This window comes from Oncorhynchus gorbuscha, linkage group LG20, assembly GCF_021184085.1.
Source record: "Oncorhynchus gorbuscha isolate QuinsamMale2020 ecotype Even-year linkage group LG20, OgorEven_v1.0, whole genome shotgun sequence".
NCBI classification, from domain to species: Eukaryota; Metazoa; Chordata; class Actinopteri; order Salmoniformes; family Salmonidae; genus Oncorhynchus; species Oncorhynchus gorbuscha.
In genome coordinates, this window is record NC_060192.1 from 23,846,539 (window position 1) to 23,873,981 (window position 27,443).

At 44.7% G+C, this 27,443-nt stretch overlaps 1 protein-coding gene across 2 annotated transcripts in view; it reads left to right on the forward strand.

Annotated features, from left to right (window-relative positions):
* LOC124007250 (neuroligin-2-like) overlaps positions 1-27,443 on the forward strand; it is a 97,489-nt gene that overhangs the window by 17,339 nt on the left and 52,707 nt on the right. The window contains exons 2-3 of one of the 2 annotated variants that reach the window (XM_046317680.1): positions 6,778-7,588; positions 27,253-27,306. In XM_046317680.1, the coding sequence (XP_046173636.1) occupies positions 7,093-7,588; positions 27,253-27,306 (550 nt within the window). In that variant the 5' untranslated portion in view covers positions 6,778-7,092. The remainder of the gene's footprint in view (positions 1-6,777; positions 7,589-27,252; positions 27,307-27,443) is intronic. The other variant, XM_046317681.1, reaches the window with a different exon arrangement.

Sequence of the window (27,443 nt, forward strand, 5' to 3'; positions counted from 1 at the left end):
TTGAGAGTGGGATGGGAAACACGGTGATATGGGGTGTTTTTGAAGGTGTGGTCGATGTAGTGTTGTTTTGTTTAAAATCATATTCCAGCTTCTCTTAGTTATGTCCTGTGTTGTTTTTCAGGTGGGGGTGTGAGGTTAAAAATATAAAAAAATCCATATTTATGAAATCTAAATTCAGCCCACCAGCCAAGTGCGATATGCAGCAGGCCCTAACTGTATCTGATAAATATGCATGGAGAAGGACATTTGACGATCTCCAATAATCAGAGCAAAGACAGCGAGATCTCATTACAAATAAAATTCTGACTCATATCTGGAAGCAGTCGTGATGAATATACACCCTGAGAGACCCGTACGGTATGTCATTACGTCAACGCCAAGGCCACAGCAGCACCCTAACATTGAGAAACACATCTACACGTAGATCGATACATAAATCCCCAGTTATCAAGTATAGGAATTCCAATGGTCCACTACTCCATCTCAAAAACCAATGGGGTAAAACCTACATCTTGAAATGTGTCTTGCTTTATCATAATCTCTGTCCTGATACCCTCATATACAATGTGACATAGGAAGATGTACTCTGGCTTTTCCACCTGTCAAACTGGGATCATAATCCTCATCGTACTTCATTGTTTTAATGGGCTGTATTTAAATAGGACAGTACATTGTTTGCTGGCAAGATGGCATATCAGTCAAAAAGTCTCTCATCTGAGTGTAAAATCTCTGTCCGTCTGTGAATACCTGATGGTCAAATGCTGACCCAGAGCATTGGGTAATCTTGCTCTCCGAGACCAACATGAGTAAGGTCTTTAATCAGGTCAACACCCGCAAGGCGCGGGGCCCGACGGTATTCCAAGGCGTGTTCTCAGAGTATGCACAGAACAGCTGGCAGGCATACTCACGGTCATTTTCAACCTCCCATTGTCCCAGTCTGTAATCCCCACGCTTTAAGATGCCTTCCATCGTTCCTGTTCCTGAGAACTCTAAGGCTTCATGCCACAATGACCACCGCCCTGTAGAACTCACATCTGTAATCATGAAGAGCTTTGAGAGGCTGGTTATGGCACACATTAACTCCATCATCCCAGCCACCCTATACGCACTCCAATTTGCATACCGCCCCAACATATCCATAGACAACGCAATCTCAATTGCACTCCACACTGCCCTCTCCCACCTAGTTAAGAGGAATACTGACTGGCTTGCATCACTGCTTGGTGTGGCAATAGCCCCACCCTCATTCTCATGGCGAACAGAGGGTGGTGCGGACAGCTCAGTACATCACTGGTGCCTAGCTACCTGCCATCCAGGAACTCTATATCAGGCGGGGTGAAAGGAAGGCCTGGAAAATTGTTAAAGATTCCAGCCACCCAAGCCATGGACTGTTCTCTCTGATCCGCACTGCAAGTCTGACGCCAACAGGCTCCTAAACAGCTTCTATTCCCAAGCCATAAAACTGCAATAGCTGGTTAACAAAATGGATAACAAATTGGATAACAAAATGGCTTCACGCACTATATGAGTTGACCCTTGTATTTTATTTGATTTCTATGCATACTCACAGGGCCCTACACACTCACAGGGCCCTACACACTCACAGGGCCCTACACACTCACAGGGCCCTACACACTCACAGGGCCCTACACACTCACAGGGCCCTACACACTCACTGGGCCCTACACACTCACACACACTGACACTCCAACACACACACAAACACTCCATAATTTGCTCACACATACATAATATCCACATAGTTACACTGACTCGACACACCCACACACCCACTCACATACAATCATCATGTATGCCGCTGCTCCTGTTTATCACATAACCTGATACCTAGTCACCTTACCCGATACATACACTTTATAGCCAAAAGTATGTGGACAACTGCTCTTCGAACATCTCATTCCAAAATCATGAATATGGAGTTGTTCCCCCCTTTGCTGCTATAACAGCCTCCACTCTTCTGGGAAGGCTTACCACTGGATCATTGCTGTGTGGACTTGCTTCCATTCAGTCGCAAGAGCGTTAGTGAGGTCGGGCACTGATGTTGGGCATCTAGACCAGTTCATCCCAACGGTGTTTAATGGGATGGAGGTCAGGGCTCTGTGCAGGCCAGTTCTTCCATACCGATATCGACAAACCATTTCTGTGTGGACCTCACTTTGTGCACAGAGTCATTGTCATGCTGAAACAGGAAAGGGCCTTCCCCCAAACTGTTACCACAAAGTTGGAAGCACAGAATCATGTAGAATGTCATTATATGCTGTAGAGTTAAGGTTTTGCTTCACTGGAACTAAGGGGCCCAGCCTGAACCATGAAAAACAGCACCAGACCATTATTCCTTATCCACCTAACTTTACAGTTGGCACTATGCATTGGGGCAGGTATCGTTCTCCTGGCATCCGCAAAAACCCAGATTAGTCTTTCGGACTGCCAGATGGTGAAGCGTGATTCATCACTCCAGAAAATGTGTTTCCACTGCTCAAGATTGCATTTGCGGCAAGCTTTACACCACTCCAACCTACTGTTGGCAATGTGCATGGTGATCTTAGGCTTGTGTGCGGCTGCTCAGCCATGGAAACCCATTTCATAATATAATAATAATAATAATATATGCCATTTAGGAAACCCATTTCATGATACATTCTACGCTCCCCAGGTGAACAGCTCTTGAGCTCCGCTCCAGGTGAACAGCTTGCTTCCAGAGGCAGTATGGAACTCAGTAGTGAGTGTTGCAACCGAGGACAGAGAATGTTTGACGCACTATGTGCTTCAGCACTCGACGGTCCCGTTCTGTGAGCTTGTGGTCTACCACTTTGCGGCTGAGCCGATGTTTCTCCTAGACGTTTCCACTTCACAATAACAGCACTTACTGTACAGTTGACAGGGGCAGCTATAGCAGGGCAGAAATGTGATGTACTGACTTGTTGGAAAGATGGCATCCTATGACGGTGCCACATTGAAAGTCACTGAGCTCTTCAGCACGGGCCATTCTACTACCAATATTTGTATATGGAGATTGTATGGCTGTGTGCTCGATTATATACATGTGGCTGAAATATCCAAATCCAGTAATTTTATAGGGGTGTCCACATAATTTTGGCCATGTACTCTATCTACCTCTATCACTCCAGTATCCCTGCACATTGTAAATATGGTACTGGAACTGACTCACCCTGTATATAGCATGCTTACTTACTTTATCCTGTTTTTCTTATTTGTTATTTCTTGTGTGTTTTTATTCTACCTTATGTTATTTTTAGTATTACATTGTTATTGATTACTGCATTGTTGGGGTTAGAGTTTGCAAGAAAGTTATTTCACTGTACTTGTGCATGTGACATTAGAACTTGAAACTGAATTGGTTGGCACCTGACTCCTTCCTCCGCCTCTCCACTTGGCAGCCTGAGATACAAACCGATGAACGTCTTTTCAAATCACACATTCTCACTCCATTACGACCCACACTATATTTTATCTTTTAACAACAGATTCAGCGTGTCATATATCTCACTTTGTCCATTTATCACAGTATTGCGCTTATTTTTCCATGTAATAGTTCAATATATTTCTCTCCTTTTTGTAAGGAATACACATACTATATCCCCAACTCAGTTGAATTGGTAGGCTACAGTATAGTCATTCACATCCACACAGTATAGCTGTGTAATTTACAGTGGGACACCGTTACAGACGCTGCCTGTATTAAAATGGGAGTCAGATGCTTGGTAATAGATGGAGTTGCCTTTATTGGCTCCTTTCTCCCTTCCCTCAGAAGGAGGTGGTGTGGGGTGGAGGGGCTGTCTGGAGGTGCCGTGGAGAGGGGCTGTCTGGAGGTGCGGTGGGGTGGAGGGGCTGTGTGGAGGTAGGGTGGATGGGCTGTCTGGAGGTGAGGTCGGGTCAGGGGGCTGTGTGGTGGGGTTGTGGGGGGGGCTGTCTGGAGGTGGAGTGGAGAGCAGCTGTCTGGAGGTGCGGTGGAGAGGGGCAGCCTGGAGTTGAGGTCGGGTCGGGGGCTGTGTGGTGGGGTTGGGGTTGGGGGGCTGTCTGGAGGTGAGGTCGGGTCGGGGGGCTGTGTGGTGGGGTTGGGGTTGGGGGGCTGTCTGGAGGTGGAGCAGCTGTCTGGAGGTGGAGCAGCTGTCTGGAGGTGCAGCAGCTGTCTGGAGGTGAGGTCGGGTCAGGGGCTGTGTGGAGGTGCGGTGGAGAGGGGCTGTCTGGAGGTGCGGTGGAGAGGAGCTGTCTGGAGGTGGGGTGGCAGGGAGCTGTGTGGAGGTGGGTTGGGGGCGCTGTGTGGAGGTGGGGTGGCGGGGGCTGTGTGGAGGTGAAGTGGAGAGCAGCTGTCTGGAGGTGCGGTGGAGAGGGGCAGTCTGGAGGTGGGGTGGCAGGGAGCTGTCTGGAGGTGGGTTGGGGGCGCTGTGTGGAGGTGGGGTGGCGGGGGGCTGTGTGGAGGTGAAGTGGAGAGCAGCTGTCTGGAGGTGCGGTGGAGAGGGGCAGTCTGGAGGTGGGGTGGCAGGGAGCTGTGTGGAGGTGGGGTGGCAGGGAGCTGTGTGGAGGTGGGGTGGCAGGGAGCTGTGTGGAGGTGGGGTGGCAGGGAACTGTGTGGAGTTGCGGTGGAGAGGGGCAGCCTGGAGGTGGGGTGGCAGGGAGCTGTGTGGAGGTGGGGTGGCAGGGAGCAGTGTGGAGGTGGGGTGGCAGGGAGCTGTGTGGAGGTGTGGTGGCAGGGATCTGTGTGGAGGTGGGTTGAGGGCGCTGTGTGGAGGTGGGGTGGCGGGGTGCTGTGTGGAGTTGGGGTGGCGGGGGGCTGTGTGGAGGTGGGGTGGCTAGGGGCTGTGTGGAGGTGGGGTGGCGGGGGGCTGTGTGGAGGTGGGGTGGTGGGTATTCTGCAGACAGTGAGCGCCAGCCACATAAAGCCTTCATCACTTCTAAACTGCTCCATCTCCCAAAGCCAGGGCCAGATTAGCACTGCCAATTCGAGTTTAACCATGAGAAGACAGGAACCAACTAAACAGAGCCGTGATGGTGAAGCCAACAGATTCACCAAAGGGGGAGAGTGAGAGGTGTCACGCTATTTTATTTATTTTGATTGATGTGTCAACAGGTTTTTATTGCTGTCATGTTCTCTGAGTCAAATCGATTACTTCAAAGTGCCGTAGCATGGATGGATATCTAAGACTTGTACATGTGGGCTCCCGAGTGGCGCAGGGTTCTTGGGCACTGCATGTCAGTGTGAGGTGTCACTGCAGTCCCTGGTTCAAATCCAGTTTCCATCACATCCGGCTGTGATTGGGAGTCCCATAGGGCACTGCACAATTGTCCGGGTTTGGCCGGGGTAGGCCGTCATTGTAATTAAGAATGTGTTCTTAACTGACTTGCCTAGTTAAAATATGGGAACATGTCTGTTGTGGCAGCTCAAGGACATTATGTACACTACTGTTCAAAGTTTTGGGTTCACTTAAAAAATCTCTTTCTTTTTAAAAGAAAGGCACATTTTTCTCTCCATTACAATAACATCAAATTGATCAGAAATACAGTATAGACATTGTTAATGTTGTAAATGACTATTGTAGCTGGAAACGGCTGATTTTTTAATGGGATATCTACATAGACATAGAGAGGCCTATATCAGCAACCATCACTCCAGTGTTCCAATGGCACGTTGTGTTAGCTAATCCAAGTTTATCATTTTAAAAGGCTAATTGATCATTAGAAAAACCCCATGCAATTATGTTAGCAGAGCTGAACACTGTTGTGTTATGATTAAAGAAGCAATAAACCTGGCCTTCTTTAGACTAGTTTAGACTACGTAGAATGTATGCACACATGACTGTAAGTCGCTTTGGATAAAAGCGTCTGCTAAATGGCATATGTTATGTTATGTTTATGAGTATCTGGAGCATCAACATTTGTGGGTTCGATTACAGGCTCAAAATGGCCAGAAACAAAGAACTTTCTTCTGAAACTCATCAGTCTTTTCTTGTTCTGAGAAATTAAGGCTATTCTCTAAGGAGAAATTGCCAAGAAACTGAAGATCTCGTACCAGGCTGTGTACTACTCCCTTCACAGAACAGCGCAGACTTGCTCTAACCAGAATAGAAAGAGGAGTGGAAGGCCTGAGCAAGAGGACAAGTACATTAAAGTACATTCTAGTTTGAGAAACAGACGCCTCAACTGGCAGTTTCATTAAATAGTACCCACAAAACACCAGTCTCGACATGCTGGCCTTCTAGACAGAGTTGCAAAGAAAAGACATATCTCAGACTGGCCAATAAAAATAAAATATTAAGATGGACAAAAGAACACAGACACTGGACAGAGGAACTCTGCCTAGAAGGTCAGCATCCCGTAGTCGCCTCTTCACTGTTGACGTTGAGACTGGTGTTTTGTGGGTACTATTTAATGAAGCTGCCAGTTGAGGACATGTGATGTGTCTGTTTCTCAAACTAGACACTCTAATGTACTTGTCCTCTTGCTCAGTTGTGCATCGGGGCCTCCACTCCTCTTTCTATTCTCGTTAGAGCCAGTTGTGCTGTTCTGTGATGGAAGTAGTACACAGTGTTGCATGACATCTTCAGTTTCTTGGCAATTTCTCACATGGAATAGCCTTAATTTCTCAGAACAAGAATAGACTGACAAGTTTCAGACGAAATTTCTTTGTTCCTGGCCATTTTAAAACATACTTAAAACAGCTACTGTCAATGTTGTGTCTCTCTTTCCAAACACAGACCCACTAACTTACTATGACCTCTGACCTTTGTGTGTACCCAGGTGTGGCGTGTTGACTGTGGAAGCTGTCAGTCTGCAGCTGGCCTATCAGGAGCTCTCAGGAGGATGGACCAGAACAGACAGTCTATCTGAGGATGCCTCCCGTCCCTCCCCCTCTCTACACCTGCTCTCTCGCCTCTCACACTATGCTAGGAAAACACACTATACACCTCTGATTTTGACCAAACCCCCCACCCCTCCCAATACCTTCTTTCTCCAATAACCTACTCATTTCAGGGTATTTGGAGGTCCTTTTTTTACTCTTTGCTGTCCACGAGTGAACTCATATTTAGTTTGTTGGGCAGAAGACCGGAGGACATGTCCTTCTTCCCTGAGAGTGTCCCCAGACGTCCGGGGCCCGGTGGGATGCGGCGTTCCAGCCCCCGCAGGATGTCTGACCCGTGTCTGGTGTGGCTCCTGGGCCTGGCCCTCCGCCTGGCACTGTCCTCCTGCCAGCGGGCCGACCTCAGCGGGAAACACCCCATGGTCACCACGGGCTACGGCAAGCTGCGCGGCGTCAGGAAGGAACTCAACAACGAGATCCTGGGACCCGTGGAGCAGTACCTGGGCGTGCCCTACGCCACCCCGCCCATCGGCGAGCGCCGCTTCCAGCCCCCAGAGGCGCCAGGCTCCTGGCAGGAGATCCGCAACGCCACCCAGTTTGCCCCCGTGTGCCCGCAGAATGTACACGGGGTGCTGCCTGAAATAATGCTGCCGGTGTGGTTCACTGACAACCTGGACGCTGCAGCAGGCTACGTTCAGAACCAGAGTGAGGACTGTCTATACCTCAATGTCTATGTGCCCACTGAGGATGGTGAGTCCAGCTCCTGTTCTATCTCTCAGGCCAAATTACACTTCAAGTCAGGCAGGCAGGCTGGGGCTAACTGTTACAGTCTAGTGGTGCTTCTGCTGGAGGCTCTGGGGATTAAGATGTCTCCTCAGTGTGTGTCAGATAGGACAGGATGTGAAGTAAGAAAGGTATGGAGTAGGTTTATTTAAGTCTTGGGGTAAATTACCCCATTCAGACCTCTGAGGTATCACTAATAATCTTGTGTTTCGTCTCAGTTTGAGAAGCAGGTCCTTCTTGGTCATCTCCTATTATGATATTTCCTGATGCCTCGTCACTTTACCCTGCCTTTATGTACATATCTACCTCATATACCTCATACCCTGCACATTGATCTGGTACTGCTACTGCCTGTATATAGCTCCACATTGATCTGATACTACTACTGCATACTGTATATAGCTCCACATTGATCTGGTACTACTACTGCATACTGTATATAGCTCCACATTGATCTGGTACTACTACTGCATACTGTATATAGCTCCAGATCTCTACTACTGCATTGATCTGATCTGTACTACTACTGCATACTGTATATAGCTCCACATTGATCTGGTACTACTACTGCATACTGTATATAGCTCCACATTGATCTGGTACTACTACTGCATACTGTATATAGCTCCACATTGATCTGGTACTACTACTGCATACTGTATATAGCTCCACATTGATCTGGTACTACTACTGCATACTGTATATAGCTCCACATTGATCTGGTACTACTCCACATTGATCTGGTACTATACTGTATATAGCTCCACATTGATCTGGTACTACTACTGCATACTGTATATAGCTCCACATTGATCTGGTACTACTACTGCATACTGTATATAGCTCCACATTGATCTGGTACTACTACTGCATACTGTATATAGCTCCACATTGATCTGGTACTACTACTGCATACTGTATATAGCTCCACATTGATCTGGTACTACTACTGCATACTGTATATAGCTCCACATTGATCTGGTACTACTACTGCATACTGTATATAGCTCCATTCTTGTGTATTTTGTATTCCTCTTGTTATTATTTTTATATTTGTGTTATTATTTTTATTTTTTTAAACTCTGCATCATTGGGAAGGGCTTGTAAGTAAGCATTTCAAGGTAAACACCTGTTGTATTGTGTTAAATAACATTTTATTTGATCTCACCCAAGAGTAAGACAGTAGTGTGTAAAATAAGGGCGTTTGATTTTCATCCCCCTCGACTGTTTTATGCCACAGAGCAACTGGTATTTGGTCCCAACAAGACGGAACGCTATTGACACATCTTCATAGAGCGGTATCATTTGGATCATTAAGTCAGGAGATTGTTATCAGAGGCGCAAAAGGGCTCTTGACCTGTGCCAATAAACACCCATGAGATTACCAAAGAATAGAAGCACTTACACTTATGTCAGTCTCGATCACTGCTCAGTCTTTTGTTCGGGCAGAGTGTTTATTTACATACCGTGCTGTGGTACTGTCAGAGCATGGATGCTTTTATCCCGATGACTTCTACTCATTAGCTGCAGTCTACAGTGAAGCTTCATGCTTTGTTTCAAGTGTACTCTGGGTCAAAAGGGACAGTGTTTGTTAGCAATGCTACTCCCGCTCCTCTGTGAAGGACACCAGAGTTCACTGCTGTGTCCACATGTTGTTGAATAAGTATATTTACACGTAGCTTGAGGATTGTTGAGACATTTCAATAAGAAAATGGACTACAGAACAGTAGAAACACAAAAGAAACGTTCAGTCTTGGCGACGGACAACAATACATCTATGCCACGGTATTAAACGGAAAAACATGTGCCTCCAATGGAACAAATAGATGAATCGTATGTATACACCAGAGAATCTATATTGTCCGACCCTGGGCTGTGTTTGTTGGGCTGTGTTTGTTGGGCTGTATTTGTTTCTCCATTGTGGGCTCGGAAAACAATATTAGCACACGCCTGTTCTAATATATTTTGCACATACTTGTGAGACTTCTAGGTTTAGCATTTGCATACTGTATATGGGATTTGTATCTCCATCTTAGGCTGCCCGGTGGGCTTGCATGTTAAGTGCATTCAGTCCTGAGAATTTCAGCTGTGCTCCTGGAATCCTTTGTGAACTGAATCTCACTGAAGCTGAGTATAGGCTATAATCAGATTTCAGGCAGTGTTGCCAGTCTTTTTTTGGAGTTAACCCATTTAATGCGCCATTTAGAGCACTCATATTGAATCATTTTCAAGACCATCTCACCAACACACACAAACAAACACACAGACTCAGAAATGAAATTCCTTTCCTGAAGGTCATACTTTAGGTATGAAATGTTAACATGCTCCGCTCAGTAAGCAGTAACAGTGAGCCTAGGATCAGGTTGAGAGACTTGTCCTATGTTCCAGATGATATGTCATCTCCTGAGTTGTCATGGAGGTTACCCCTCTGTAGCGTGTCATAATTGGTGGACCCAAAGCATTGCGGCAATTGAACCAATCATTTCATTAAGAAGCGCTTGCCTCCGCAGATCTGCCCGTTTCCATCTGCATTGAGCAGCGTTGTGACAGGTGTCTGCTGAGCTCTGGTTACATGCTATGTGACAGAGCTTTACTGCTGAAGATTGACCTAGTAATTAAATGGCACAATCGGTAAGATGTCCTGCTGTTCAACGTTTTTCTTTCTTCAATTAATGATATACAACTGCCTTTAAAAAAATAAAAAATAAAAATGCACCTTTATTTAACCAGGTAGGCCAGTTGAGAACAAGTTCTCATTTACAACTGCGACCTGGCCAAGATAGAGCAAAGCAGTGTGACAACAACAACAACAACAGAGTTACACATGGGATTATACAGTGTGTGCAAATGTAGCAAGATTAGACCTTACCCTATCATAACCCAAACCAGTGTTGAGGCTGCTGTTGGGTTGAACAACTGACTCTGGATTGTGGCTTTAAGGAGAGAGAACGAGTATTTAGCTACATTCTGTATTTGATCCTAACATTGATTTATTTTTCACTCATTGAAGGCATAAAGGAACATAACAGTGTTACTTCAATATTCTCTTGAATCAGGACCAAGTCAACCCATTTGGAAAGAGGAGGATTTCAATTTGTTTTAGATATGTTCTTTATTCAGTGTAGCTAATTAGCAGGTGGTTTTGAACATAAGCCACACACACACACACACACACACACACATGCACACACGCACATGCACACACGCACATGCACACACACACATTATTGACTCACAAAACCTTACTCCACATGGAATTACCATAGATATGTTGATCCCCTGGACTATGTCATGGATATGAAGTACTGTTACACTGACCTCACACTATAGACCTTTTTATAGAACTAGCTAAGTTAATTTGAAGTCTTTAGTGTTATGGCAGTAATACAGGGCATTCGGAAAGGGTTCAGACCACTTGACTTTTTCCACATTTTGTTCCGTTGCAGCCTTATTCTAAAATGGATTAAATAAAACATTTTCCTCATCAATATACACACAATACCCCATAATGACAAAGTGAAAATAGCTTGTTAGAATTATTTGCAAATTTATAAAACATTACATTCAGACCCTTTCCTATGAGACTTGAAATTGAGCTCAGGTGCATCCTGTTTCCATTGATCATCCTTGAGATGTTTCTACAACTTGATTGGAGTCCACCTGTGGTAAATTCAATTGATTGGACATGATTTGGAAAGGCACACACCTGTCCATACAGGGTCTCACAGTTGACAGTGCATTTCAGAGCAAAAACCAAGCCATAAGGTCGAAGGAATTGTCCGTAGAGCTCCGAGACAGGATCGCGTCGAGGCACAGATCTGGGGAAGGGTACCAAAACATTTCTGCAGGATTGAAGGTCCCCAAGAACACAGTGTTCTCCATTATTCTTAAATGGAAGAAGCTTGGAACCATCAAGACTCTACCTAGAACTGGCCGGACAGCCAAACTGAGAAGAACCTGATGGTCATTCTGACAGCGCTCCAGAGTTCCTCTGTGGAAATGGTAGAACCTTTCCAGAAGGACAACCATCTCTGCAGCACTCCAGTAACCAGACGGAAGCCACTCATCAGTAAAAGGCACATCACATGACAGCCTGCTTGAAGTTTACCAAAGGCACCTAAAGGACTCTCGGTTCATGAGAAACAAGATTCCCTGGTCTAATGAAACCAAGATTGGCCTGAATGCCAAGTCTGGAGGGAACCTGGCACCATCCCTACGATGAAGCATGGTGGTGGCAGCGTCCTTCTGTGGACGTTTTTATGTTTATAAGCAGCAGGGACTGGGAGACTAGTCAGGATTGAGTGATAGATGATCAGAGCAAAGTACAGAGAGATACTTGATGAAAACCTGCTCCAGAGCGCTCAGGACCTCAGATTGGGGTGAAGGTTCACCTTCCAACAGGACAATGACCCTAAGCACAAAGCCAAGACAACGTAGAAGCAGCGGTGTAAAAAGTACCCAACTGTCATACTTGAGTAAAAGTAAATATACCTTAATTCATTAGAAAATTACTCAAGTAAAAATGATACTTAAGTATCAAAAAGTATCAAAAAGTAAAACTATAAATAATAAAAATGTCCTTATATTAAGCAAACCAGGCAGCACAATTTTCTTGTTTTTAAAATTTACGGATAGCCAGGGACACACGCCAACACTCAGACATAATTTACAAACAAAGCATTTGTGTTTAGTGAGTCCGCTAGATCAGAGGCGTAAGGGATGACCAGGGATGTTCTCTTGATATGTGTGTGAATTGGACCATTTTCTGTCCTGCTAAGCATTTCAAATGTAATGAATATAAAGAGTAAGAAAGTAAAGAGTAAGAAATATAAAGAGTAAAGTAAAGTACTGATACCCCAAAAACTACTTAAGTAGTACTTTAAAGTATTTTTACTTAAGGAATTTACCTCACCGTGCAGGAGTGGCTTTGGGACAAGATTCTGAATGTCCTTAAGTGGCCCAGCCAGTCCAGATTTGAACACGATCAAACATCTCTGGAGAGACCTGAAAATAGCTGTGCAGTGACGCTCCTATTCCAACCTGACAGTGTTTGAGAGGATCTGCAGAGAATAATGGGAGAAACTCCCCAAATACAGGTGTGCCAAGCTTGTAGCGTCATACCCATGAAGACTCATGTCTGTAATCGCTGCCAAAGTTGCGTCAACATAGTACTGAGTAAAGGGTCTGAATACTTATGTAAATGTGATATTTAGTTTTTAAAAATTTTTTTATCAATGTGCAAACATTCCTAAAAACCTGTTATTGCTACATCATTATGTGGTATTGTGTGTAGATTAGTGAGGGGGATAAATATATGTTATCCCTTTTAGAACAAGGCTGTAATGTAACAAAATGTGGAAAAAGGTGAAGGGGTCTGAATACTTTCTGAATGCACCGTTTATTGGGCTTTGCTTCACCCCGTGATATATCCAATCCCAGCTCACACAGTGTGGATTAAGCAATAGGCTGGTAGTCTAGTGGTTAAGAGGTTACCGGAAGGTCACTGGTTCGAATCCCTGAGCCGACTAGGTGAAAAATCTGTTGATGTGTCCTTGAGCAAAGCACTTATTAACCTTAATTGCTCCTGTTAGCCGCTCTGGATAAGAGCGTCTGCTAAATGACTAAAACGTTTTTTAAATAAATGCTACATTCTACATTTAGCCAACATGCATATTTCACTCTGTATGAGGTGTTTATAACAGAGAATTACAGCGTGGCAATCCCATTGTAATGTCTCCTCAGCAGCAATACATTGCGAAGGATGTGACATCACCGTCCACCAGGCCATGTCTTGGCATCATTACAAATTCATTTCCGTTTTGATCCGATCAATATGTTCCACAGCCGCCAAACAAAAAGATGGTGACTGCTCAGTAGTCATTTGAAGCTCCAGAGTATAATGTCAATGCAGATTGGGATGGTGTTGTGTGGGGTGGTGGAGGAGTGGACTGATATGAACGTAATAAACAAATAAATAAATAGAATATGACACTACAGAAGAACCATCGTGTCAATTGTCTTTGATGCAAGAACAAACCTCAAACAAATGATTTTATTTTTGCCACCCCAGCCGCCCTTGATCTGGTGAAAATTGGATCAGGATTTTTCTGCTGGGGAAATGAGAGGTCTTTGAGTACAGGACTGTGGCTCGCTCTTTCATAGAGTTAATTAGCCCCGAAACTAAAGGTTTGTCTAATTCCATTTAGACAAATGGGGGGGATGCCTTTGAAAGCGAGCGTCTTTGGGCTGGCATGGAAAACGAGGGGCACCAAAACCACTGCTGGAATCTGTCTCGTCCTGGCCATCGGAAATGTTCCATCCTGTTGGTTAATTGCGTTTAATCATTTTGTTAAGTGAGGCAGCACCTTGAACACGGAACAGTATATAAACAGGGCCGTGTGAGTTAAGTTGTACATCTTGTCTAAGTACTCTCTAAGTAGTGGAGAGGAGGGGGAGAGATTGCTGTATACCATTGTGTCACGTTGAGGTGGTGTATCCTGCTTGTGAGGAAAACTGAGTGTGTGTGTGATTTGGTTATTCCCAAGGCTACAGGAGTGCCTGTCTGTGAGAGAGAGTGTTTTTTACATGTGACTTGTGTTCTTGTCAAAGTCTGTCACTTATTGTTAGGGTCACTGCTCACACAGGCCTGTTGCTGTCCCTGTGTGTTACTTACTGTTTGCTTATTTGTGTGTGAGAGAAAGAATTGAGTGTTCTTGATTTTCAAAACATGAATTTTCCATGTTCACTCAGTATTGGCGTGTTTTAACTTGCCTCTGGTATATGGATTATTACAGTTTCCACATATCACAGCTCCATATCCCACATGCCCAAGGCCCTCTAATGTACCCCCCATCTGCTACCTGTATCCGAGGCCTTAGAATGACCCAACACTCACAGAGCACAGAGGAAACTACGCATGACACATTTCTGCCCAATGTTAAGAGTAATACCATAGGAGGAAATACTCAGGCAGAACCCCCGATGCTCTCTGCCTCTGAGCTCCTCCCTCCTTCCCTCTCTCTGTACCTGTATATTGCCTCATCTTTGTTATGTTATATATTGTGTTACTTTTTGATTTGATTATATTTGATTACTTAAGTTTATTTAGTAAATATTTTCTTAACTGCCCTAAGGTCTACTACACCTGTTGTATTCAGCGCATGTGACAAATACAATTTGATTTGATGTGTATCCCCACTCCCTCCTTCCTGTCTATGCGGACTGAGGTAGATGAGGTCACAGGCTCTGAATGCAAATCAGTTCCATGTCCTTCCGCACCAGGCCGCTATGTAGCCTGCTGCGTCCTCAACTCAAATGAAATTCAAATGGCTTTTTAGAATAATGGAAAGAAAACCTAATGTGAGAGCGAGAAGTGAGTTGACACACACACACACAAACACACACATAGGGGCTCTATTTAGTCCAGCTGTGCCTAGTTCCCTCACATAGAGAATCTCCTGTGCTATGCCAGCCGCCAGCCTGCTCGGTGAGAGCACTGTGTCATTGCCTTCCTATTTCCTCCAGACTCTCCTCAGCCAAGAGCCTCAGATCCTTCATTTTTATCGCTGGCGGAGTGGCCGTTTACCGTCCAGACTCTTTATTAAAAAACATATTTCAGCAGGCATGGCCACAGAGCCAGGGACGGAGGGAGGGTGGGGGGGGGATGGAACTGGGAGTACTTGGAGCCGCTGGCAGGGACATGGTGGAGGCTTGATGCTGTGTCAGACACCTCGTCAAACACACAGCACAGACATGACCATATGCAGCTTCATCCCCTTTACAGAACCGGGGAAATGGACAAGGACAGCAGACGACAGCTTGTGTTCAGGCCACTCACTCAAACATGGAGAAACAGTTTTTTATAACTGGGAGGGGGGCTCCCTGTATTTTAAAGAGCAACTGAAGGCAATAAAGAACTGCTCTGGTAGAAAACGCCCTTTGTGGCATCTATATAAGTCAGAAACATTTATTCTAGTGTCAAAATTGACTACAAAGTGTAAATAGGATCATTTTAGTCATAAAGGTCAGTCTCATCCAAAACAGAGTTTAGTAAGTGAGTTCGTCATGAATTACTTGAGGGTTGGGTTTTGATTTCAACAATGCTCACTAATACAGATGGATGCACTGATGTGGTGTTTGCACTCTATCCAATATTACAGCATAACACACAGACAGTGAGCCAGACTCCCAGAAGCATCTTAGCACTAAGAGCATCTTAATTCCATTGAAACAAAATGGACGAAAGATGATCTTAGTGTTACGATGCTTTTGGGAAACTCAGCTCTGCCCAGCAGGCAGCGGATCGGACTTTGTTTACATAACGAAACACGTTGCGCACTTACTTTTTAATTGTATTTTTTTTACTTGAGAAATACTGCCCCAAACGTTGTAGCTAGATGAAAAATTGCACGACTAAAACCTCCTCTGCAAAAATGTCCAAATGAATTACAGATTTTGAAGTTTTCATTCGGACTATTTTGAGGAAATGATACGGGCTTTGTTCCTATGGTGTCTCATGGGGGACAAACATCAGCGACTGTCACATCCAACCTCACCCCAAGACAGAAATCTACTTTTTCTTAATGAGCAACAGAGAAACACATGCAGAATCAGTGTGTTCAGTTGCTCTTTAAACAGGACAGGAGCTGAGTTAAAATGACCAATCCATTGGATTTCATTGAATGCCAGTAAGTCAATCTGAGATGGACACTGTATACCAATGTTGACCCAGCTACATTTCAAGTGCACATATTCAAATCAAGCTTGTTCACATTATTCAGTTAGTTTTTTCGGTGTGGATGATTATTATGCTTAAGATGTTTTTCTCACTCTTTTTTTGGTTGCATCACACTACTAGTACTGACTGCATCTGTTTTCTGCCTGTGTGAGGTTGGACCCAGGTGCAGAGAAGAGACAAGACGAGGGATCAGTGATTAAGGATACTTAGAATCGGTAGCCGCAGGATCACGGTACACTTGAAAAACAACGAACACCAAGTCTCGAAAACGCACTCAGGAAACGAACGCACACGGTAAACATTTTAAGCTTCAGCAAAGGACAGCAGACAAAACACACCCCTTTTAACGGGGAAATCATAACGAATATATAGGACACACCCGAGTGTTGTAAATGTCTCTAGGACGATCTCTGCTGCCCTCTGGTGACTGGTGGAACCATGACACAGCCAAGTTCACTTAGCCTAATAAACAGTGTTCAAATCAAAGGGAAAACTGCAAAAGAATGTAAGAATGACAGAAATGGAAAAGGCTATTTGCCCTTTTTTTTGCAATTTTACCCCCTATTTCTCCCCAATTTTGTGATATCCAAATATAACTACCAACTATCTCATTGATGCAACTCACCCAAAAGGCTTGGGAGAGGCGAAGGTCGAGTCACACGTCCTTCGAAACATTAACCGCGAAGCCGCGCTGCTTCTTCACACCTGCTTGCTTAACCCAGAAGCCTGCTAAACCAATGTGTCGGAGGAAACGCTGTTCAACTTTGCTTTGTAGGTGCCCGACCCGCCACAAGGAGACACTAGAGCACGATGAGCCAAGGAAAGCTCTCACGGCCAAACCCTACCCTAACGTGGAAATGCTGGGCCAATTGTGCACCGCCTTATGGGACTCCCAGTCACAATTGGTCTAAGGTCTAAGGCACAGCCGGCTGGGATCAAACCCCAGGCTGTAGTGATGCCTCAGTACTGCGATGCTCTGCCTTAGACCGCTGAGCCACTCAGGAGGCTATTCTATTTGCGCTTTTTTTTAGAAACCAAGGCTTTCAAATCGAACTGCAATATTCTTGTATAATGTAAGCAGACAAATAATATGTATAACATTGTGTACCAGACCTGCCTCCATACAACATTCTTTTCCTGGAAATGTAACAATGAGTTCCTTAGAGTGAAACTGATGACCATTGAGAGATGAGGAAAGTGGAAATGAGGTATAGTAAACGTGTGTTTGTGATGTACTGTATGTCTGGTGGAGTATTCGTGAGTGTTTCAAGAATCAATGTTTGTATTAAGGTGTTCTTGGAAAACCTTGGGAACATTGAGGCCATTCTCGCCAAGCCATTCAAGCAGGTGTATAGGTACTGTAGCTATCGCCTACTCTAACTGTCTGGCTGGCCACATGGAACTGACAATTCTGTAGCGCTGTCTCTGTCAGCTTGCTGTGAGAGCAGGGCCCAGCTCCAGCACACTGCACAGTTCTGACACCGTCACTGAACACAGGCAAACCTGTTTGTTTCTCTCCCCACAGAGCCATGTCTCTGTCGCCGTCACCGTCTCCGTTAGGAAACGATGCTGTCATACCTGCTTGTCGCATCCCAATATGCACTGCAGAAAACATCCCACATTGTGCTCCAGCACATCAAATGCCCCCCCCCCCCTCCTTAAACAAAATCCTGCTTTGACAGCACAACAGAACCCAACTGAACACATCCAACAATCATCTCAGATTGAGTCTCCTCTCTCGTCACAGAGTCGTGGCAGGAAGCAGGAAGCATCAGGCCCATGTAAAGTCTTTAACTGAAGTCTGCCACTCCATTTCAAAGGAAGACGGGTCCATTTCAGTGGAACTACTCCCTGTGCGCAGCTTAAGCTCTTTAATGGGTATTAGAGCAGGTTTAAAATCACAGTGTTCACCATTAAGCGGTTAGGTGTGGTTTTAGAGTGTTGCTGGGAAAGTGCTGACTTGGCAGGGGCCTAATCTACCTTCCCCTCCCATTACTAGTCTGGCTAACTGTCGTGCCTCATCCCTCCCCTCCCTCGCCCCTCTCACCCCTCGCCCCTCTCACCCCAAACCCCTTTACTGGAACTGTCCTTACACCTGGGAGGCCTAGGGGTGGGAGGAAATCTGTTAAATATTATCGTTTCCCCATAAAATTGAGAGAGAGAGAGTGACAGAGAGACAGAGAGAAAGAGACAGAGAGAGAGAGGGACAGCGAGAGAGAGACAGAGGGAGAGAGAGAGAGAGAGGTAGAGAGAGAGACAGAGAGAGAGGTAGAGAGAGAGAGAGAGAGAGAGAGAGAGAGAGAGAGAGAGAGAGAGAGAGAGAGAGAGAGAGAGAGACAGAGAGAGAGAGAGAGAGAGATCCAGAAAAGAGCCGCTAAATTCTAAAAAGCAATTCCCAAACCTTCCATGACAAAGCCATCACCTAGAGAGAGATGAACCTAGAGAAGAGTCCCATAAGCAAGCTGGTCCTGGTCCAGAACAGCAACACTATTAGACCCAACCAAATCATGAAAAAACAAAAATATAATTATTTGACACATCGGAAAGAATTAACAGAAAAACAGAGCAAAACAGAGAGTACGCAGTGGCAGAATACCTAACCTCTGTGACTGACCAAACTTAAGGAAAACTTTGAGTGTGTACAGACTCAGTGAGCATAGCCTTGCTATTGAGAAAGGCCGCCGTAGGCAGACCTAGCTCTCAAGAGAAGACGGGTTATGTGTACACTGCCCACAAAATAAGATGGAAACTGAGCTTCCTAACCTCCTGCCAAATGTATGACCTCAGATTACACAGATCCACAAATAAAGCAATTTTGATAAACTCCCATATCTACTAGGTGAAATACCACAGTGTGCATCACAGCAGCAAGATGTATGGCCTGTTGCCACAGAAAAGGGCACCCAGTGAAGAACAAACACAATTGTAAATACAACCGATATTTATGTTTATTTATTTTCCATTTTTTACTTTTTGCACGTTGTAACTATTTGCACATTGTTACAACACTGTATATAGACATAATATGACATCTGACATCATTTCACATTTGTTTATTATCTACTTCACTTGCTTTGGAAATGTTACATATGTTTCCCATGCCAAAAAAAGCCCCTTAAATGTAATTGAATTGAGAACAGAGAGCGAGAGAGAGAGCAGTGCTGCTGGTCTGGGTGCGTCCCTCATCCAGACCGCCATTCATCCACTACTGTAGAGGGTTGGTTGTGCGTTTTGCAAATAGATCTGTCTCAGACAGAGGCTGTAGTTAGCACCCTATGTGGGAGCCATCAGAAGACAGGCGAAGAGATGTAGTTAGCACCCTATGTGGGAGCCATCAGAAGACAGGCGAAGAGATGTAGTTAGCACCCTATGTGGGAGCCATCAGAAGACAGGCGAAGAGATGTAGTTAGCACCCTATGTGGGAGCCATCAGAAGACAGGCAAAGAGATGTAGTTAGCACCCTATGTGGGAGCCATCAGAAGACAGGCGAAGAGATGTAGTTAGCACCCTATGAGGGAGCCAGGCGAAGAGATGTAGTTAGCACCCTATGTGGGAGCCATCAGAAGACAGGCGAAGAGATGTAGTTAGCACCCTATGAGGGAGCCATCAGAAGACAGGCGAAGAGATGTAGTTAGCACCCTATGAGGGAGCCATCAGAAGACAGGCGAAGAGATGTAGTTAGCACCCTATGTGGGAGCCATCAGAAGACAGGCGAAGAGATGTAGTTAGCACCCTATGAGGGAGCCATCAGAAGACAGGCGAAGAGATGTAGTTATAGCACCCTATGAGGGAGCCATCAGAAGACAGGCGAAGAGATGTAGTTAGCACCCTATGAGGGAGCCATCAGAAGACAGGCGAAGAGATGTAGTTAGCACCCTATATGGGAGCCATCAGAAGACAGGTGAAAAGATGTAGTTAGCACCCTATGAGGGAGCCATCAGAAGACAGGCGAAGAGATGTAGTTAGCACCCTATGAGGGAGCCATCAGAAGACAGGCGAAGAGATGTAGTTAGCACCCTATGAGGGAGCCATCAGAAGACAGGCGAAGAGATGTAGTTAGCACCCTATGAGGGAGCCATCAGAAGACAGGCGAAGAGATGTAGTTAGCACCCTATGAGGGAGCCATCAGAAGACAGGCGAAGAGATGTAGTTAGCACCCTATGAGGGAGCCAGGCGAAGAGATGTAGTTAGCACCCTATGTGGGAGCCATCAGAAGACAGGCGAAGAGATGTAGTTAGCACCCTATGAGGGAGCCATCAGAAGACAGGCGAAGAGATGTAGTTAGCACCCTATGAGGGAGCCATCAGAAGACAGGCGAAGAGATGTAGTTAGCACCCTATGTGGGAGCCATCAGAAGACAGGCGAAGAGATGTAGTTAGCACCCTATGAGGGAGCCATCAGAAGACAGGCGAAGAGATGTAGTTATAGCACCCTATGAGGGAGCCATCAGAAGACAGGCGAAGAGATGTAGTTAGCACCCTATGAGGGAGCCATCAGAAGACAGGCGAAGAGATGTAGTTAGCACCCTATATGGGAGCCATCAGAAGACAGGTGAAAAGATGTAGTTAGCACCCTATGAGGGAGCCATCAGAAGACAGGCGAAGAGATGTAGTTAGCACCCTATGAGGGAGCCATCAGAAGACAGGCGAAGAGATGTAGTTAGCACCCTATGAGGGAGCCATCAGAAGACAGGCGAAGAGATGTAGTTAGCACCCTATGAGGGAGCCATCAGAAGACAGGCGAAGAGATGTAGTTATAGCACCCTATGAGGGAGCCATCAGAAGACAGGCGAAGAGATGTAGTTAGCACCCTATGAGGGAGCCATCAGAAGACAGGCGAAGAGATGTAGTTAGCACCCTATATGGGAGCCATCAGAAGACAGGTGAAAAGATGTAGTTAGCACCCTATGAGGGAGCCATCAGAAGACAGGCGAAGAGATGTAGTTAGCACCCTATGAGGGAGCCATCAGAAGACAGGCGAAGAGATGTAGTTAGCACCCTATGAGGGAGCCATCAGAAGACAGGCGAAGAGATGTAGTTATCACCCTATGAGGGAGCCATCAGAAGACAGGCGAAGAGATGTAGTTAGCACCCTATGTGGGAGCCATCAGAAGACAGGCGAAGAGATGTAGTTAGCACCCTATGAGGGAGCCATCAGAAGACAGGCGAAGAGATGTAGTTAGCACCCTATGAGGGAGCCAGGCGAAGAGATGTAGTTAGCACACTGTGAGAGTGATAAAGCTGCTGGCTCGCCAACAGAGAGTACACTGTGTTTCGCTAACACGTAGGGAGAACGTAGTGTGTCGTTAGCACCCTATAACAGAAAGGGAGAGAGTGGTGTTAGCAAAGCTAGCATGCCAGGTGGCTGTGTGTGCGTGTGTGTGCGTGTGTGTGTGTGTGTGCGTGTGTGTGTGCGTGTGTGTGTGCGTGTGTGTGTGTGCGTGTGTGTCGGGTGTGGGGACAGGATAGCGTGCTGAATCCTAAAAGTGATTGAGAGGGACTATAAAAGCCGTGTAGTGATTGTGCCGGCCATGTAGCGCTCCACTGACAGATCGAGACAATAAACAAATGAACAGGATCCCTATCGGCCAGGCTTAAAGAGAGCGGCGTGCCAGAAGGGTGGGGGGGGGTCACTCTGATAATGCTTGTTATTGGCTGTCCCCTATGGAACGTTTAACCACTGTTAACATTAAAGCTTAATGTGGGCCACCTGTGTGACCTTGGCGTAGGGGAGCCCTGTCAGAAGCCCTCACATGGCTGTGTAAATACTGAACCACCACCCCCTGCCAGGCTCCCTATAGGGATACTCAGGAGGATGGAGGGACATTCTAACGAGGGCATTGATGTCTCTGGATGGGATGTTTTTGTGTGTATGAATTTGTGAATTGTGTGTGCTTATTTTTATGCGTGCGTGTGTGTGTATGTGTATGTCCCTGGTCATCCTCCGAATGTAGTTGTGTATCCTGGCAGGACATACCCTGTGGACGTGATGAGGGCCCGGATACGCTGTAGCCTGAGGGCTGTAGCATTGAGCTAAGGGGCTGAGTGGGCAGATGCGCCATGATGGGTTGGCATTCTCCTGCCTGCCTTCTAACCACAAAGAATGATGGCTTGATTCTCCTCATTGATTTTCCTCTACAAAGCACTGATGTGTAGGGAATAAATGGGAAATGTTCTCTAGGGTCTTTCAGCAGGCACCTCTCAACTAGATCCTGTGCAGTGAAACAGACTAGTTTGGGGGCTGTCTCCGCAGGACAAGCTGTGTTTGTAATGCTCTCTTACGTTTGGCTTTCGGTTGTTTGGGAGTCTTTTGTAAATGAGAGAGAAGATAGTCTCTTGTTGTGTTGTTACAATAACAACATTTTAACAAATGATACGACACCAGGCCAAGTATCATGATATGAATGAATCTGAATCTGTGACCTGGCATCCATTTTCAAAACATTCTCCAAAAACCCTTCACTGAAATTCACACTTCTACTCAATACAACACATTTCATTTAACTTCACACTGTTAAGTGCATAATATAATACTAGATATTATGTCTGATTTGCTCATATTTGCAAAGGCCTACCTGTGATATGGCTGGAGGAATATACATGCATAATGATCTGCTTGTTATTGTGTCAGTAAGGGGAAAACACTGCATAATGATCTGCTTGTTATTGTGTCAGTAAGGGGAAAACACTGCATAATGATCTGCTTGTTATTGTGTCAGTAAGGGGGAAAACACTGCATAATGATCTGCTTGTTATTGTGTCAGTAAGGGAAAACACTGCATAATGATCTGCTTGTTATTGTGTCAGTAAGGGGGAAAACACTGCATAATGATCTGCTTGTTATTGTGTCAGTAAGGGAAAACACTGCATAATGATGTGTCAGTAAGGGGAAAACACTGCATAATGATCTGCTTGTTATTGTGTCAGTCGGGGGAAAACACTGCATAATGATCTGCTTGTTATTGTGTCAGTAAGGGGAAAACACTGCATAATGATCTGCTTGTCATTGTGTCAGTAAGGGAAAACACTGCATAATGATCTGCTTGTCATTGTGTTAGTAAGGGAAAACACTGCATAATTATTTGCTTGTTATTGTGTCAGTCAGGGGAAAACACTGCATAATGATCTGCTTGTTATTGTGTCAGTAAGGGAAAACACTGCATAATGATCTGCTTGTTATTGTGTCAGTCGGGGGAAAACACTGCATAATGATCTGCTTGTTATTGTGTCAGTAAGGGAAAACACTGCATAATGATGTGTCAGTAAGGGGAAAACACTGCATAATGATCTGCTTGTTATTGTGTCAGTCGGGGGAAAACACTGCATAATGATCTGCTTGTTATTGTGTCAGTAAGGGGAAAACACTGCATAATGATCTGCTTGTCATTGTGTCAGTAAGGGAAAACACTGCATAATGATCTGCTTGTCATTGTGTTAGTAAGGGAAAACACTGCATAATTATTTGCTTGTTATTGTGTCAGTCAGGGGAAAACACTGCATAATGATCTGCTTGTTATTGTGTCAGTAAGGGAAAACACTGCATAATGATCTGCTTGTTATTGTGTCAGTCGGGGGAAAACACTGCATAATGATCTGCTTGTCATTGTGTCAGTAAGGGAAAACACTGCATAATGATCTGCTTGTTATTGTGTCAGTAAGGGAAAACACTGCATAATGATCTGCTTGTTATTGTGTCAGTCGGGGGAAAACACTGCATAATGATCTGCTTGTCATTGTGTCAGTAAGGGAAAACACTGCATAATGATCTGCTTGTTATTGTGTCAGTCGGGGAAAAACACTGCATAATGATCTGCTTGTCATTGTGTCAGTAAGGGAAAACACTGCATAATGATTTGCTTGTTATTGTGTCAGACGGGGGAAAACACTGCATAATGATCTGCTTGTTATTGTGTCAGTAAGGGGAAAACACTGCATAATGATCTGCTTGTTATTGTGTCAGTCGGGGGAAAACACTGCATAATGATCTGCTTGTCATTGTGTCAGTAAGGGAAAACACTGCATAATGATTTGCTTGTTATTGTGTCAGTCGGGGGAAAACACTGCATAATGATCTGCTTGTTATTGTGTCAGTAAGGGGAAAAAAACAGCGTTATGATCTGCTTGTTATTGTGTCAGTAAGGGGAAAACACTGCATAATGATCTGCTTGTTATTGTGTCAGTAAGGGGAAAACACTGCATAATGATCTGCTTGTTATTGTGTCAGTCGGGGGAAAACACTGCATAATGATGTGTCAGTAAGGGGAAAACACTGCATAATGATGTGTCAGTAAGGGGAAAACACTGCATAATGATCTGCCTGTCATTGTCTCAGTAAGGGAAAACACTGCATAATGATCTGCTTGCTATTGTGTCAGTAAAGAGAAAACACTGCATAATGATCTGCTTGTTGTTGTGTCAGTAAGGGGAAAACACTGCATAATGATCTGCTTGTCATTGTGTCAGTAAGGGGAAAACACTGCATAATGATGTGTCAGTAAGGGGAAAACACTGCATAATGATTTGCTTGTTATTGTGTCAGTTGGGGGAAAACACTGCATAATGATCTGCTTGTCATTGTGTCAGTAAGGGAAAACACTGCATAATGATGTGTCAGTAAGGGGAAAACACTGCATAATGATTTGCTTGTTATTGTGTCAGTCGGGGGAAAACACTGCATAATGATCTGCCTGTCATTGTGTCAGTAAGGGAAAACACTGCATAATGATCTGCTTGCTATTGTGTCAGTAAAGGGAAAACACTGCATAATGATCTGCTTGTTGTTGTGTCAGTAAGGGGAAAACACTGCATAATGATCTGCTTGTTATTGTGTCAGTAAGGGGAAAACACTGCATAATGATCTGCTTGTCATTGTGTCAGTCGGGGGAAAACACTGCATAATGATGTGTCAGTAAGGGGAAAACACTGCATAATGATCTGCTTGTTATTGTGTCAGTAAGGGGAAAACACTGCATAATGATCTGCTTGTTGTTGTGTCAGTAAGGGGAAAACACTGCATAATGATCTGCTTGTCGTTGTGTCAGTAAGGGGAAAACACTGCATAATGATCTGCCTGTCATTGTGTCAGTAAAGGGAAAACACTGCATAATGATCTGCTTGTCATTGTGTCAGTAAGGGGAAAACACTGTCTGAAACATTCTACTCTTCAGTTAACACACACACACACCACTCTCTCTCTCTCCTACAAACACAAAAACTTTTCCAACGTTAAAGCGTTATGCACCAAACAGAATATCACCAGAAAGAAATCCATTTTTCTATATATACTGAACAAAAATATAAATGCAACACGTAACAATTTTTTCTATTTTTCTGAGTTACAATTCATAGAAGGAAATCATTCAATGTAAATCAATTCATGAGGCTCTAATCTATGGATGTCACGTGACTGGGAATACAGACATGCATCTGTTGGTTACAGATGCCTTTTTATTTTTTTTACAAGTAGGGGCGTGGATCAGACAACCAGTCAGTATCCGGTGTGACCACCATCATGCAGCACGACTCATCTCATTGAGTTGATCAGGCTGTTGATTGTGGCCTGTGGAATGTTGTCCCACTCCTCTTCAATGGCTGTGCAGAAGTTGTTGGATATTGGCGGGAACTGGAGCACGCTGTTGTACACGTCAATCCAGAGCATCCCAAACATGTTCAATGGGTGACATGTCTGGTGAGTATGCAGGCCATGGAAGAACTGGGACATTTTCAGCTTCTCGGAATTGTGCAAAAATGGTTGAATAAAATTTCAGCTAAATAAGCTTTTTGTGATTATGGAACATTTCTGGGATCTTTTATTTCAGCTCATGAAACATGGGACCAACACTTTACATGTTGCATTTATGTTTTTTTTCAGTATAGTTTAGGCGTCCATTAGGCCCATATGAATCCTACCTTTGAAGCACATCTCATGAGTAGCAGAACCTTTTCCTTTCTTCCTGTGCCAAATTAGCTTAAACCTACTGTCAGGTTACCAGGTTGTTAGCTAGGTAGGTGTCATGACTGAACAACATTGTTTTTTCCAAACTAATAATTGGGTACGTGGGAGACATGGTTTGTGAAACTATTTAAAGTGCGCACAAATCCCAATCGAAAGACGAAAAGGTATCTCCGTTAATATGGGTCATATTTCTCTACTGTTTAGGCTGGAGACAAGCCGTTTTCTCTGTTGTAAAAGCTGCAAGCAGGCCTGTCACCAAGCAGTGCTCCATTTTACCCCTCTGGCACTCAAAAGGCTGCTTGACAGTGAACTTCAAACTCAGACTGGTCTGTGCTCTTGATTATAACAGGTGATGTATCATCATTGCTCGCTCTGCGTGTTGCTCCAATGTAAGGAATGTACAACTAACAACAGACCCATCAGGGTCTGCATCCCCGTCTCCATCATGGCTAAATGATATATTTTTGAACTGACTGAGGAATAGATGCTCATGAAGAGCAGAAGGAGAGAAGCGGGTGAATGAGGGCTGGTAGTTATGGTTATAGCTGGTAGGGGGTTATGCTGGCTGATTACAGCTGCTACACGTGATGTGAGCATGAAAGTGAAGTGGATATGACTGGACCTGTGCATACCAGAGACTAGTGGCTGTCGCTTATATTCAACTGAATTTAAACATTTTGTAGAAGGTTTTTTAGATCACTAGGGCTGAAAAAGTCAGTATCATATGAAACAGTACTACGGTATTCAAAAAAATGTATCAGGAGTATGGTGATGTTTTGGTATGGTGATGTTACCGTGGTAACCGGTATACCGTGCAACGCTAGTCTCTTGCTGGTTTGCCATTTTTGCTCCTCCCTTGGTTTCTTTTTTGTTTTCAGCAAAGTGAAATCTTTTTCAATTTTCTCTTTTCTCTTTTTCCTCCCTTTTTTCTGAACCTTAGGTCCTCTCACAAAAAAACACGATGAGTCTACAATGAACAAACCAAGGGATGAAGGTATTTTTGCAGCATGTTTAACCCTTTTGTGGTATTTTTCAAACTTTTGGAGGGGATAGAATAACCAACTGACATTATATGTTGGTGTCTGTAAGTGTAATCACTATTACTATTATCTCATTCATTGTAATCGTCTC